This window comes from Tasmannia lanceolata, unplaced genomic scaffold, assembly GCF_043159265.1.
Source record: "Tasmannia lanceolata isolate RefF3 unplaced genomic scaffold, GAP_Taslan_0.1 ptg000037l, whole genome shotgun sequence".
Taxonomy (NCBI): Eukaryota; Viridiplantae; Streptophyta; class Magnoliopsida; order Canellales; family Winteraceae; genus Tasmannia; species Tasmannia lanceolata.
Window position 1 is genome coordinate 29,995,996 of NW_027518714.1, and position 15,987 is coordinate 30,011,982.

At 42.9% G+C, this 15,987-nt stretch overlaps 1 protein-coding gene across 1 annotated transcript; it reads right to left on the reverse strand.

Annotated features, from left to right (window-relative positions):
* Positions 1-10,070: 10,070 nt before the first annotated feature.
* Positions 10,071-15,293, reverse strand: LOC143859964 (uncharacterized). Its single transcript, XM_077370447.1, has 2 exons — positions 15,109-15,293; positions 10,071-11,260 (listed from the first exon to the last, which is right to left on the reverse strand). Exon 2 carries the CDS (start codon positions 11,187-11,189, stop codon positions 10,086-10,088), a length of 1,104 nt encoding a protein of 367 aa, XP_077226562.1. The 5' UTR covers positions 11,190-11,260; positions 15,109-15,293; the 3' UTR covers positions 10,071-10,085.
* Between the last annotated feature and the right edge of the window lie 694 nt (positions 15,294-15,987).

Genomic DNA, 15,987 nt, shown 5'->3' on the forward strand with positions numbered 1-15,987 from the left:
ACCAGAGTGCGAACCAGCAGGGAACCAGGGTGCGAACCAGTATCGAACCTGGGTGCAACCAGCAACGAACCTGGGTGCAACCAGGGTCTAACCAGAGGCTAACCAGGGGGAACCAGGGTGTGAACCATTAGGGAAAAATAAAAATGAAGATAAGATGGGTTAAGAGAAGAGGGAAACATGTATAACTTCAAAGTCTACCATCAAGAAGAATGAGTAAAGATTGATCCTAGATGCTTCCTAACATGGTTTTTCTTTTAAAGTAAAAGATATGCATGAAAACAGACCCTACATAGAATTGAAATAAATGCCTACCTCTTTGAAAACCCACTTTGTGTTTGATTTTTCTTTGATGTTAATTCCTTGAAGATGATTCCTTGCTTGATAATGACTGCTTTTGATATATATCACCCAACGTATCACCCGATCCGGCAAGGATGGCCGAACCCTTGAAGAGATGAGGGAGAGGGATGAATTTTCTAAGAGAGGGATTCTTTTTCTTCTTTTCTCTCTTGGATGGTGGGATGAGAGGGTATTTATAGGAGAATGGGATAGGAGGTTAGGTGAGGTTAGGTGAGGTTAGGTAAGGTTAGGTGAGGTTAGGTAAGGTTAGGTGAGGTTAGGTGAGGTTAGGTGAGGTTTGGGTGGTTAGGATGAGAGGAGAGGTTAGGTGAGGTTAGGTGAGGTTTGGATGGTTAGGATGAGAGGAGAGGTTAGGTGGTTTTGGATGGTGAGACCCAGGTCAAGATCTGTCATTGATCTAACGATTTACGGAAATCGGGTCTCGGAATGGAATCAGGGTCCGGGCTATGAAGTGACCCTAGCTTATTTTGTCCCGATTGATGATCCGTAAAGTCAGATCAAGATATTAATGACCTAAAACATATAAATCAATGATAGAGGGGGTTCTCACATGGATTTAACACACTAAATTCACTAATCAGGGTATTTTTCAATTTTTCGGATCTAATCATCTCACCAGGTACATCTCTTTATCATTTTGTTTTTTTTCAAAAAATTTGAGGATGGATCAATATATTAGGTTATTGTTGGTTAAAGTAAAGCAAAATGTGGGTGTCTACAGATGCCCCTCTTTGGTAGAGACGACGTAGTCATCGAATACCAAAGTCAAAATGACAGAACCATTTTGCGTAGCTTTAATCGACAAAGGACCCCCTAAACACAATGCAACCTAATATAATGCAAGACCTTAGATGAAATCCTAGAATTGGAATGCAATAAAACAAACCCGCTGCGGTGCCGCTGGCAACGAGAGAAATGGGATACCATTTTCAAATGGATTTTCGGAGGGAAAGGAATATCGCTTTTGAACAGCTTCAGAGGAAATGAGACGTCATTTTCAAATGGTCTCAGAGAATAATGGATGACTTTTGAAAGATTCTTAATGAAAATGCAGCATCATTTTTGAATGGGCTTGGGCAAGATGAAATACCGTATTTATACGGATTCCAAGGAAATGAGACATCATAGTTGTATGATGTTCAAAGGGTATAAGAGACCATAGTTGTATGGATTCGAAGAGAATGAAATACCGTATTTGTACGGATTCCAAGGAAATGAGACATCATAGTTGTATGATGTTCAAAGGGGATAAGAGACCATAGTTGTATGAACTCGAAGAGAATGAAATACCGTATTTGTACGGATTCCAAGGAAATGAGACATCATAGTTGTATGATGTTCAAAGGGGATAAGAGACCATAGTTGTATGGATTCGAAGAGAATGAAATACCGTATTTGTACGGATTCCAAGGAAATGAGACATCATAGTTGTATGATGTTCAAAGGGGATAAGAGACCATAGTTGTATGAACTCGAAGAGAATGAAATACCGTATTTGTACGGATTCCAAGGAAATGAGACATCATAGTTGTATGATGTTCAAAGGGGATAAGAGACCATAGTCGTATGGACTCGGAGAGTGAAATACCGTATTTGTACGGACTCCAAGGAAGCGAGATATCATATTTGTGTGATGTTCAGAGAGAAAATATCTTTTTCCAAATGGATTCAGAGAGATATGATGATTTGAGCTTTGAGAGAAATCGAAATTTCCAATTAACAACTTTAGAAGCAAAGGATTTAATAACACTATGCAGCAAAAGAACTTCAGGGCTTAAATATGGGATGCCACTTCATTAGCAATCTGCCTCAGTTTGAGGCATTCTAACCTTCTTCTATTCGTTGACCAGAGATTATTCTTTCAAAGATCTTCGTCATTCGTGACAGCGTCACCTTTTTCCAAGTTCCTCAGAACCTGTTAATGAACCTGCCTTCAGAGTGATTGCACCCTACAACAATTCTAAAAATAAATTTTTTTTTTTTTAAATAGAACTACAGACACTTGTAATAAAAACACAAAATAAGAAAGATTACTCCAGTAATCTCGTGATGCTTCTGACTTATCAGTATTTTCTTTTGGGTTAGACTAGCCTCTTTTAAAGAACGTTTCTCCATTGATAAACATCTTCACTTATTTTTAATACAGTGATACCTCATATATCTTTCTATCAACTTTCAGATTGCTTCAAAATTAATGCCCCTAGTTTCGAGAATCATTGTGTATTAGCTTCGCCTGACCTACCGCGAGTTCAGAGACCGATGTAATTCTTTTGGCGTGAATCCAATCTTACCACGACCAAGTCTTCCTTTTTTGGATTTTCAACTTGGTGGACCGCTCGGCCTTAACTTTTGCCTGAATCGCCTTTTCAGGTTTTCGACTCAGCGGGCCACCCCCTTACCTTTTGCCTAAGCCGCCCTTTCAGGTTTTCAACTTAGCAGGGGAATGATCCTAAATTTTGCCTAGATCGCCTTTTCATGTTTTTCAATCTAGCGGATCTTCAAGCTCCATTTCTTTTCTTTTTTATTATTTTTTTTTTTATCTTCTTTTCTTTTTACTTGAACACCAAAAGGACTTTATAGGTGAGGTAGGGCTTTTCAAAGAATGGCTTAAGGTTTTGCAAGGGTCTCGACCGAACCTATGAACAGGTTGCCTACGTATCCCAGTGTAGGAATCAGATCATGCGTAGTTCAGGGCGAATGCCCCTAGTATATTGGGATTTGAAGGAAAATTTTATTTAGGCTCAAAAGGGTTTGCAAAAGGTTATAAATTTTTTGATTTTTGGTTATGAATTTGGGATTTATTCGGCCAAAGGACGGCCTTCTGATGTTCAAGCATAGAACCTCTTGAGTTGATCAAGATTTGTTGGTTCTGGCAATATTTCTCCATTTAAATTACGGAGCTTGACGGCTTTTCCGGGTAAGATTTGGTCCACAATGTATGGTCCTGACCAATTTGGTTTGAACTTGCCCCTTGGGTCAAACATTGGTGCTCGATTCTCTTTTAGAACAAGATTGCCTTCTTCTAAATCTCTGACCTTAACCTTTTTATTAAAAGCACGGGCTATTCTGCGCTGATAACCTTGCACATGGTAAAGCGCCTTTAATCTCTTCTCGTCTAGCATGTTCAACTCTTTATACCTGGCATCTGCCCATTCATTTTCTGGTAACTTGACTTCAGTCAATACTCGGAGCGAAGGTACACGGATCTCAACAGGTAGCACTGCTTCCATCCCGTAAACAAGAGAGTAAGGGGTTGCCCCAGTTGAAGCCCTAATTGATGTTCTGTAAGCCCACAAGGCGTATGGTAACTTATTCGACCAATCTTTATAAGTTTCTGACATTTTGCTAATGATAGTCTTGACATTTTTGTTTGCAGCTTCTACCGCTCCATTTGTCTGCGGACGATAAGGCGAGGATTTATGATGCTTAATCTTGAACTCTTCGCAAAGAGAGATTACTTCCTTCTTGAAATGAGATCCATTATCTGAGATAAGTTCATGGGGAATTCCATATCTGCAAATTATGTTGGTGCGTATGAATTTAGCAACTGATGAGGATGTAAGCTTTGCATAAGAAGCGGCCTCAACCCACTTGGTGAAGTAATCAATAGCAACGAGTATGTACTCGTGACCATTAGACGACTTGGGAGAAATCTTGCCAATGATGTCAATTCCCCATACCGAAAACGGCCAAGGAGAGGTAAGAGAATGCAATTCGGTGGGTGGTACATGGATGAGATTCGCATGTATCTGACATTTATAGCATCTCTTCACAAATGTGTGACAATCTGCTTCTAATGTCGGCCAATAATACCCCAGACGTAGGATCTTCCTTGCCAACATCTTCCCATTCATATGAGGCCCACACACCCCTTCATGAATATCTGCGAGAATTTCTTCTGCCTGATCTTCAGTGACACATAAGAGTTGAATTCCATCGAAAGACCGTCGATACAACTCTCCTCCACAAATGACGAAATTAGCTGCCAATCTCTGCAAAGTCCTTATTTCTTTACTCGACGCCTCATTGGGATGCCCCTGGCCTGAGATGTAGTTCTTTATGTCTGTATACCATGGCTTTCCATCGGGACATCTTGCAGCTATTTCTATAGCATCAACATATGCAGGAGCCCATTGCTCTTGAACCGTGATGGGCCTCATCTTCATATTGTGAGGTATGTCAATCATGGAAGCTAACGTTGCTAAGGCATCGGCGAATCTATTCTTCAACCTTGGCAAATAACTGAAAGTGACGCGTTGAAATTGCTTAGCGAGAATATCCAAGTATTCATGATATGGCAATAGCTTTTCTTCTTTGGTTCTCCACTCTCCTTGAGTTTGGCAAATGATTAGCTTCGAATCTCCATATACGTCAAGATTCTCTATGCCTAAGGCCAATGCAGCCTCAAGCCCAACAATGCATGCTTCATATTCTGCCATATTGTTGGTGCAATTGAATTGTAACTTAACGGCAACGGGGACATGCTCATTTCGAGGCGACACAAGCAATGCCCCTACTCCTTGTCCTGTTTGGTTTGCTGCTCCATCAAAATAGAGGGTCCAACCAGTTTCTGGATACTCATCTTCAACCATCATGATCTCTTCATCTGGGAACATCGGCTTGAAATGTTGACTTTCTTCTCGGGGTGCTTCCGCCAATTGTTCAGCAATGGCTCGGCCCTTTACTGATTTTTGGGTTACATGAGTGATGTCAAATTCAGACAACAATAATAACCATCTGGCAGTCCTGCCTGTCAGGGCTGGTTTTTCAAAGAGATACTTCAGAGGATCCATCCTCGACAAAAGCAGGACCTTATGTGATAAAAGGTAATGCCTGAGTCGCTGAGTGGCCCAAACCAAGGCTAAGCAGGTTTTTTCTAGGACAGTATACTTTTGTTCATACTCCAACATCTTCTTGCTAAGATAATACACAGCCTTTTCATGCTTGGTTTCTGGATCTTGCTGTGCTAACATACAACCCATTGTGGTTTCTGTTACTGACAAGTAAAGCAGCAATGGATGCCCCGGTATCACTGGTGCTACTATCGGTGGCTCAGACAAACTTTGCTTTATCTTTTCAAAGGCCTGCTGACATTCCTCTGTCCATTCTTTGGAAGAGTTCTTCTTTAAGAGCTTAAAGATAGGTTCACAAGTTGATGTCAGATGAGCGATGAATCGCCTTAGGAACTGTATCCTTCCTAGGAATCCCCGAATTTCCTTCTCGGTTCTAGGCGGTGGCATCTCCTGGATAGCCTTAATCTTCTGAGGATCTACCTCTATACCCCTTTGACTCACCATAAATCCAAGCAACTTACCGGAGGTAACCCCGAACACACACTTGCTAGGATTCAGGCGAAGCTGGTATTTGAGAATTCTTTCAAAGAACTTCTTAAGGTTCGGGATATGATCTTTCCTTTCCTTGGCTTTTACAATCATATCATCGACATAAACTTCGACTTCTCTATGTATCATGTCATGGAGCAAGGCTGTAGCTGCTCTTTGGTATGTCGCACCGGCATTCTTAAGACCAAATGGCATTACCCGATAGCAATATGTCCCCCATTGTGTAATGAACGAGGTCTTAGCCATGTCCTCGGGTGCCATCTTAATTTGATTGTAGCCCGAGAAACCATCCATAAAAGATAGTAATTCATGCCCGGCCGTATTGTCCACCAAGATATCGATATGTGGTAGAGGGAAATCATCTTTTGGACTTGCCTTGTTCAAATCCCTGAAATCTACACACATTCTCACCTTTCCATCTTTCTTCGGTACAGGTACTATATTTGCGAGCCATTCTGGATATTCCACCACTTGCAGAAATCCAGCATTCAACTGCTTAGTAACCTCTTCTTCTACTTTCAGGACCCACTCAGGCTTCATTCTCCTTAGCTTCTGCTTTTTAGGTTTAATCCCAGGCAATAAAGGTAGCTTGTGCTGAACAATGTCTTCGTTCAACCCGGGCATATCTTTGTAGGACCAGGCAAAAACTTCTTTATATTCCTTAAGTAGGTTTATTAATTCATCGCGCTCTTCAGAGGATAGAGTATTTCCAATTCGTATTTCCTGTATTAAATCTTCTGTTCCGATGTTTATAATTTCGATTTCATCTTTAAGAGGCTGGGCTCGGCGCTCCTCCTCTTGTTTGAGCATATGCTGCAATTCAAGGGGAGTTTCGTCGATCCCCCCTTCCTCATCTGAGGAGGGAGTGTTATCATTATTATTAAAGTCAGAAGCAAACACAGAGACATACTGAGAATCAGATTTCATTGAATTGAAAGAAGTTACATCATTATCATTGGACTCATCCTGAACAGGTTCAGGATTCACATAGTAAATAAACTCAGAAAATGACTCGCCTGGACTAGGCACTGACACTGATTCACTCGACTTGACTAGACTTGACTTAGCAATAAAATAAGATGGAAAAACATCAGAACTCCAGTTTGAAAGATTTTCTGTTGCAGGTGCAATCTGACTCTGAGGTTCAGTAAAGGTATCATTACTCTGAATAACTGCCACTAGCATATCTTCACAATCTGTCTCTTCTTGTTCTTCAGAATAGTAATCAACATCAGGCACATTTTCTTCAAACAAAGATTCCAGCACATCTGGCTCAAGGTAGACTAACCAGTCCTCAACAGTTTTCTCAACATAATATATCGGCGGTTCTGTTTCTGGGAGAGCAAGGCCACTGAATATTTCAAAACCGGGTATCATGATCCCTGTCACTGAGTCATACCATGGTTCAGAAAACCCATAGTATGGAAACGTCTCACCTTCTTTGATAAAATGACCATTCATTGATAAGGGATATGGAGCCATTAGGAGTACCCTTCCGGTGCGGCGGATTTCTTCCTTCAATTTCAACAATTTTTCCATGGCTTCCTCCTCCTCTTCAGTAGGTACATATCCAAGACCGAAAATTCCATAGTTTGCTTTGATTGGGCGCCAGTGAGATGCCTTGCTTGGATCACGGCCCAAATTCATACCAGGGAAGTAGTTCATTTTTCTCATCATCTTGGCCACCACAGAACTGATGGCGAACGGCAAACACAACTCCTCCCGAGAGGCATCCTTGTAAGAGATAACAGCAACCTCGAATGCGAAACCATTCAAGTTGTAGTCATCTGCTTTTGCAACTGGAAGGATCAAAGTTTCTCCTGTTATTTGCCCTATTTCTGGCTCTTCATCACCTCTGACAGTGAACAACTTCCCATCTTTAATGAACTTCAATTTTTGGTGAAGGGTTGAAGCGACAGCACCTTCCTTATGCAACCAGGGACGTCCTAGAAGCATATTGAACGAGGCTTTGATATCAATAACTTGAAACTCAACCTCAAATTCTTGACCGCCCATAACGATCTTGGTGGTGAGGACTCCGACCACATTTCTTCGGGTATTGTCATATGCGAGGATACCAAGGGTTGATTCGGCAAAATCAGTGGGACCGAAACCCAAGGTAATGGCAGTTCTTAATGGACACACATTCAACGCGGATCCGTTATCTACCAACACAGATGGTACTTTCTTGCCTCCACAAACAATAGTGACATGAAGAGCTCTAGCATGATTCCGACCTTGAGGAGGCAGCTCTTGATCTGAGAAACTAATGGCCCTGGTGGCCTGGGTTAGAGCAACAACTTCAGCCAGTTGCTCCGGAGATATCTCTGAGGATACCTGTGTTGTATTCAATTCTTTTAACACAGCCTCTCTGTGTTTCTTTGATGCTATCAATAATCCCCATACAGATATAACAGCCTGAGTTTTCTTTAACTGCTGCACAACTTCATCATCTGGATCTTTCACATATTGCGGCTCCTCTCCTCGAGCCAATGCCCCTGGATTTTCGACTCTCAATTCAACAGGTTTGAAAATTCTTCCGCCCCTTGTCACATGTCTGACTTCATCCAATTCAGGCTCATCATAAGTGATAATTTGAGGGACTTGTGGCTCATAGGTGATTACCAAGGGAGGTACAGACTCTCTTAGGTGTGATTCATCACAGAATATGATTTGGGGTTCAGAGATGGGTTCTAAGGCACATATGAGGGTAAGAGGGTCAAACTCAGGATCTCCTATGGTTATGGCATTAACGGCAGCAGGAGGATTTGCATGACCAGGTAATGGGTTTTGGGTGACATTGGGTCTTGGCTGGAATGCAATGACTTTCTCATCAATGAGTTTCTGGATTCTAAATTTCAAGGCAATGCAGTTGTCAGTAAGATGACCAGGACCTCTGTGGTACTCACAGTGTAGGTCAGCTCGCCAACTTGCAGGTAGAGGATTGGGGGGAGGCCGGATGGCAGGTAAGGTTATGCGACCTGAAGCAAGACACTGCTTAAGCACCTCTGAAGATGGAATGGGAAGAGGGGTAAATTCTACCCGGGTTTGTTGCCGAGGTGCGGTTGCGGTTTGAGCATAGTCCATTACTAAAGGTTCTTGGGACCTAGAGGATTGAGCATTGGAACGGGAAATACTATTGACTTGGGCTGGAGGGGACTTTTTGAAATCTCTGGGGTTTGGGTTGCTACGGTTGAATACACCTTGAGCCATAGCCTCCTCTATCTGGGTGCCAGCCACGATGAAGTGTTTGAAGTCTGGATAGTATTGCAAAGACATGTGATACTGGAGCTGGGGGGAAATATTTTTCATGATTATCTGGACTTGTTCTTCCTCAGACGGGCGCTCCATCATCTGAGCTGCTATTCTCCTCCATCTTTTCACAAAAATCAAAAAGGATTCCCTCAAGTCTTGCTTTGTTCTCTCTAAATCCTTTCTGGTGATTTCTGTCCCATCATCATATTTGAATTGCCTGATGAACTGCTCGCCGATATCCTTCCATGTCCTGTAACGAGTCTTGTCCAAGACCATGAACCATCTCCTTGCAACCTTGGTTAGGGAAACTGGGAACAATTGAGCCATTTGCTCAGAAGATAACCCTTGAGGCTGACACATGATGGTGAACATTTGCAAATGTGTGATTGGACAACCCACACCATCATATTTGTCGAAATCGGGCATTTGAAAATTGGCAGGAAGGCGAATTTCGGGAAATAAAGTAAGATCACTGGGATTGAAACCACCCTGGTCTTGAAACTGAATGTCTTGAACTTTCCTGGTAAGAGTCTCTAATTTCTCCATAACAGACTTATCAACCATGGACTGAGAAGGCCTACTGTGATTCTCGCTGTACTGCTCTTTTTCTAAGTCTTCTTCGACTTTATCAGGGATATTGATGAACACTGTTTGGGCAGGTGCTACTGGAGTAGCTGCTTGGCGCATAGGCCCTTTATCCTTGGACAACGACGGTCCCAACTTTTCAGAAAGCTGAGCCTTGATAACTCGGTTTTCTTCTTTGAGTTCTTGAAGCTGTTGGAGAATCAAGGTAAGAGTATCGGTAATAGCAGCGGGTGGAAGACCATCTTGGTTGTCTGCCATTGGTGAGGATGAGGACGGGAAAGAAGGAGATGCTGGGGTTCTTAGAGAAGGTGGCGGAGAAACAGATTTCCTCTCTAACCGCGAAGAGACCCGAACCCAAGGAGTATTAGGGTTAGCTATGATGTTTATTGCCCTGTAATATCCGAAAGACATATTTTAAAATCAGAGAGAAGAATAGACGATGATGCACACATAGACAAAGATAATGAAAGAGAAGGATGGACTTTATTGATCAATCATTAAAATTTGAGTACATGGTTCAATCTTTCAAAGATAAACATGGAACTAAGCATTCTTTTTAGACTTCTTCTTCGGACGACAATCTTCCTCAACTGACTCCTTTAAAGGTTTGATGATTCTTGCATCCCAAGCAGATGAAACAGCTTTGACAATCTTGGGCTTGAGACCCTCAGGCGGATAGAAATGATGAAGGGGAGGCACAATGGATTGCTCCCTTCCATACTGACGCTGAATCCTGGCAGGAACATAAAAGGAAGTCTTTTTGAGACCAAGAAGGCGAACGTAGTTAGCTTCTCCGGTGTTGAAGACAGCTTCTTGGATTCCGGGAATTTGCCAATAAATCTGATCTTCTTGGCGAGAATTTAACCATTCAACCCAATCGCTTTTATGATCGAAAGAAACATCATGACGCCATTCACTGAAGGTGTATAACGTATGATCAAAATGGACAGGAGCTGCAATTTTTAGCTTGTGGCATAACCACACTTGAAGTAATGCAGGACATCCTGAGAAAGACCCAACGAAAGAGCGAATATAAGAGCTTGGACCTGAACTGGCACGAAGGTGAGCCATATCATCCAATCCATTGAAAGTTTCTGCAAGCATAGTAGGAATTGGATTGGCGCCACGATCCATTTGATCAACGAGGTCCAGAAGAACAGCTGACGCAAAGCGAGAAGGCTGGACAGTGAGGAACCTAGCAAAGGAGCAGAATCTCAAAGCGCGCCGTCGAGCTTTTTGAATATCAACAGCACCAATGTATCCAACAGGAGGGTAAATGTCAATCAGTCGCTGCATGGACACTTCTTGGCCTTTCATGAAAGAGTTCATGGATTCATCTGGATTATCCATCAAGCAAAGGAACAAAGGACGATAATCTGGAACACAGGATGGCTTCACTAGAGGGCCATCCACAGGATATTCCAATAAGGCACACCATTCTTCAAAGGTGGGACACATTTCTTGGTTGCCAAAACGGAAGACATGATGATCGGGATCCCAACACTCTGATGCGGCATAGAGTAATCCCCAATCGAGCTTGATGGTTGCCACGTAGCCGAAGAGATTTTTCTCTTGTTCACTTATGGCGTAGATATGGGATTCTCTTAATGTACCACGGATCCAATCAAGAATTGTACGAGTAGACATAGTGCCCGTAAGCCAAGAGAAGGGATATAAGAATGATCAGGATTACATGAACACGAGATTAGGATAAGTTCCTGCCAGTACAAGGAAAGTATGAATACATGATCGAATCACACGATAGAAGAATGAAAGGCATACGATCGAAAGATTAGATGAGATAGCATAAGATTGCTTTCAACGGATAGATCAAGAATGACTAATCCTATGAGATCTTTGGAAATGATAGGATTTATATCCTAACCCCTAAAGGAAATTTTTTTTTTTTTAATCTCGCACATTTTAACAGTGTGACCTGAAGGCATCAACCCTAATCCTAATCAAGCGGAGTGGAGAGAGGATCTCGACTCATGACTTTGTTCGTGTACCTAGGACCGATCGTAGCCATTGGAAGATGGTCTACGGCCTAATCTAGACACAAATAGGCAGGATATCCTAAACTAGGCTCACACACGTGATGCACATGTGTTCGTATACTACATGCATGTGTGGGTTAATCTAGGGGTAAGGCCAAGAGTTCCCTTAGCGCGAATCCCTGTTCGATATACTGTACCAGTGTCCGGCGTATCAGTACGTGAACAAGAGATCCGTTTACGTACCATAATGGTACTAGGCTAAGGGTGGAATGCTTCTCTAGCACAGAGGCACCAGGTGATGAAATCCCAGTCAACCATGCTAGATAACACTCCGGGTTCCTAAAATAGGACGTGTGTGCACGTGAGATGCAGAGTTTAGATGCAAGTGATGTAAGTGTGTGCAATATGTTTGCGCAATCTATGATGCCTTCAGGTTTTGTTAGATTAAGTTTGAGTAAAGTGTGATGAGAAAATAAAACAAGACAAACTAATCTAACAAGTATAGAGTTTTTATGAGCCAATTAAATTAAATTCAAATGAATTATCTTTTGAAATTTTAATGAAGTTAGGTGGTCCCCAGCAGAGTCGCCAAACTGTGGGACCCGATCCCGCGAGAGAGGTGGGGCGCGAGCCGCCGCGCTCTCTCTCTTGGTCTCTCGTACCCACCCGATTGGCGTGTGCATTTTAATGTTGATTTGAATTAATCTTTCCTGTGAACTTGGGATCACTAAGGCAATCCGAATTCCACACGAAAGAGACTGACAGAGTCGCCACCTAGATATGGGATCTAGGACCCGTAATTAACCAGAAATCTAGACTCGCTACCTGGTTACGAGAATGGAAGGTATGGGGAGTTATCCGCCACATGCACCATTCCTGCCCGATAATCGGTCTTCGATTCCAAAAGCTAATTCTTTTAAATTTATTTTAAATGGCTCATTCAACTCTATGTTAATGTGCGAACTAAGTGACATGCATCCTATGATCTAATTTTAATGTGAATCCTAGATGTGTATCTTGATTTATTAATTTGTCTGGATTCATTCTAAGTGAAAGTTCTCCTAGAATTCTAATTTCATGGAAAATCCTAAGTGATTTGATTAAGCATTTACAAGAAAATTAATATACAAAACACCACAATTTGTTTGTGGTGCCGACTCGCGGGTGGTATGTCATTAGACATCCAAGCTGCCTACGTACCCAAGCCTCACTGGGATCAGAGTCGACGTAGTTCGGTGCACCTAAGCTAAGTTACATATGCCTAACTCAACTAAGACACCGACCTAGACGGGATTGACTGTTTCAACAGTTTTAGGAGAAGTTATTTAATTCAAGTTGAGGATTTTATTATCTTAGGATTTCATCTAAGATGCTATATGATTCTCATCTAAATGCAAATGGTCCCTTAGACTAATGCAGGTTTGCCTTACATCCTAGTTTACTAGGCTTGTCCTAGGGAAAGATTGGGTGACTAGTGTAACTAGACCTATGGCACGGTTGCTATACATAGCAAGCGTCCGTGATGAGGCTGGACTCCTAACTCTAGGACTCTCTAAAACTTAGGACACGACACGACACCGGTGTTCCTAAATTGGGCTCTAAGGGTCCTTACGACGAAAACCGTGATCCAACGGTTCCGAAAGACACAAGACAAATCGATTTAAATTCTCGAGGTTAGTGAAAAAAAAATGGAAGAGATGATGAAATAGTGTGAGGGAATGAGAAAGATAGAGAAAGGTGCGACTGAACTTGGGAGTGCCAAATTGCCTACGTACCCCGCGATGGGGATCAAGCCACACGTAGTTCCGCTGGGGAGGTTGCTTGGATTTTGGAAAACAGGATTGGTATTTGGATCAGGAATCGGGTTTGTATTTGAGCATTGGACTTGAGATTCAGAAACATTGATTTAGCAATGGGATTTTGGAATTGGGAATTTGCATCAAAGAATTGAGCATATAGGAATCATCAAGGGTTTGAATTTTGGGAATTCAAAATGGGCGGGCTTATGAGATTCGGTCAAATGGATTCAGACATGCGACTCAGATTGTGTTGGGATATGACTTGGTTAGGCAAAAGGGAGGAAGTTCTATTAGGTGTAAAAGGGCATTAGTAGAATAGGGGAATGACTCGGTTGTGACATGGAAGGCCGCAACTTGGTCGAATGCGACTCGGTTGCATTGGGATGGGTTGATTAAGGAATTGGATTGAGTCAACTAAGGGGAGAGTCCAATCGGTTAAAGAGGTTGAGCATACTCGACTAGAGAGTTGGGTCAACTCGACTAGGGAGGTTGGCTAGAGTTGACTCAGTTGAGCTGGGTTGGGATCCCACTTGGATGGATTGTATTGGGGCGATTTGACTTAAGCTGCAGGTGGCCTGGCTGGGTTAGATTTAATGTAACCAGATTTATGGATAAATGGTGTGCCTCAGTGAGTGGACAAAGGTATGGCTTGGGTTGATGTGACTCGGTTGAGTTGTGCTAGGGTCAGGTTAGGTGGGGTTAATGGTTGAGTTGGATTGGATTGGGTTAATGGTCAAGGTCAAGTGCGGGTTGACTTGGCTTAGACTGGATTGGAACTGGTTGAGCGTGGATTGGGGTGCGGCTTGAGGTTTGGGTGGTTGGAGTATCTTAGGAACCAATAGGGCAAAGTGGCTCTTAAGGGGAATGAATTAATTGGGCCGAATGGGCCCGATGGCCGGGTTAACTGGGTTGGCCGGGTCTATTGTAGGGGTGTATGAGGGTACTGTTGGGTGGATGAATGAAAGGCATGTGGTGTATGATGTGTGGCTATGGTTATAGGGTTTAAGGCTTATGGGTATGGGTTTAGGTGTGGTTAATGGTTAGGTTGGATTGGGTTAATGGTTAGGGTCAAGTGAGTCGGGTCTAAGTTAGGAGCAAACCCGAGACTAGCCATGGTCTAACTAGGAGGAAGCAGGGTACAAACCAGGGTGCGGACCAGGGTGCACCAGGGTGCGAACCAGCAGGGAACCAGGGTGCGAACCAGCAGGGGAACCAGGGTGCAACCAGCAGGGAACCTGGGTGCAACCAGCAGCGAACCTGGGTGCAACCAGGGTCTAACCAGAGTGCGAACCAGCAGGGAACCAGGGTGCGAACCAGCAGGGGAACCAGGGTGCAACCAGCAGGGAAACCAGGGTGCAACCAGCAGGGAACCTGGGTGCAACCCGCAGCGAACCTGGGTGTGAACCAGTATCGAACCTGGGTGCAACCAGCAACGAACCTGGGTGCAACCAGGGTCTAACCAGAGTGCGAACCAGCAGGGAACCAGGGTGCGAACCAGTATCGAACCTGGGTGCAACCAGCAACGAACCTGGGTGCAACCAGGGTCTAACCAGAGGCTAACCAGGGGGAACCAGGGTGTGAACCATTAGGGAAAAATAAAAATGAAGATAAGATGGGTTAAGAGAAGAGGGAAACATGTATAACTTCAAAGTCTACCATCAAGAAGAATGAGTAAAGATTGATCCTAGATGCTTCCTAACATGGTTTTTCTTTTAAAGTAAAAGATATGCATGAAAACAGACCCTACATAGAATTGAAATAAATGCCTACCTCTTTGAAAACCCACTTTGTGTTTGATTTTTCTTTGATGTTAATTCCTTGAAGATGATTCCTTGCTTGATAATGACTGCTTTTGATATATATCACCCAACGTATCACCCGATCCGGCAAGGATGGCCGAACCCTTGAAGAGATGAGGGAGAGGGATGAATTTTCTAAGAGAGGGATTCTTTTTCTTCTTTTCTCTCTTGGATGGTGGGATGAGAGGGTATTTATAGGAGAATGGGATAGGAGGTTAGGTGAGGTTAGGTGAGGTTAGGTAAGGTTAGGTGAGGTTAGGTAAGGTTAGGTGAGGTTAGGTGAGGTTTGGGTGGTTAGGATGAGAGGAGAGGTTAGGTGAGGTTAGGTGAGGTTTGGATGGTTAGGATGAGAGGAGAGGTTAGGTGGTTTTGGATGGTGAGACCCAGGTCAAGATCTGTCATTGATCTAACGATTTACGGAAATCGGGTCTCGGAATGGAATCAGGGTCCGGGCTATGAAGTGACCCTAGCTTATTTTGTCCCGATTGATGATCCGTAAAGTCAGATCAAGATATTAATGACCTAAAACATATAAATCAATGATAGAGGGGGTTCTCACATGGATTTAACACACTAAATTCACTAATCAGGGTATTTTTCAATTTTTCGGATCTAATCATCTCACCAGGTACTTCTCTTTATCATTTTGTTTTTTTTCAAAAAATTTGAGGATGGATCAATATATTAGGTTATTGTTGGTTAAAGTAAAGCAAAATGTGGGTGTCTACAGTTTTCGACTCAGCGGGCCACCCCCTTACCTTTTGCCTAAGCCGCCCTTTCAGGTTTTCAACTTAGCAGGGGAATGATCCTAAATTTTGCCTAGATCGCCTTTTCAGGTTTTTCAATCTAG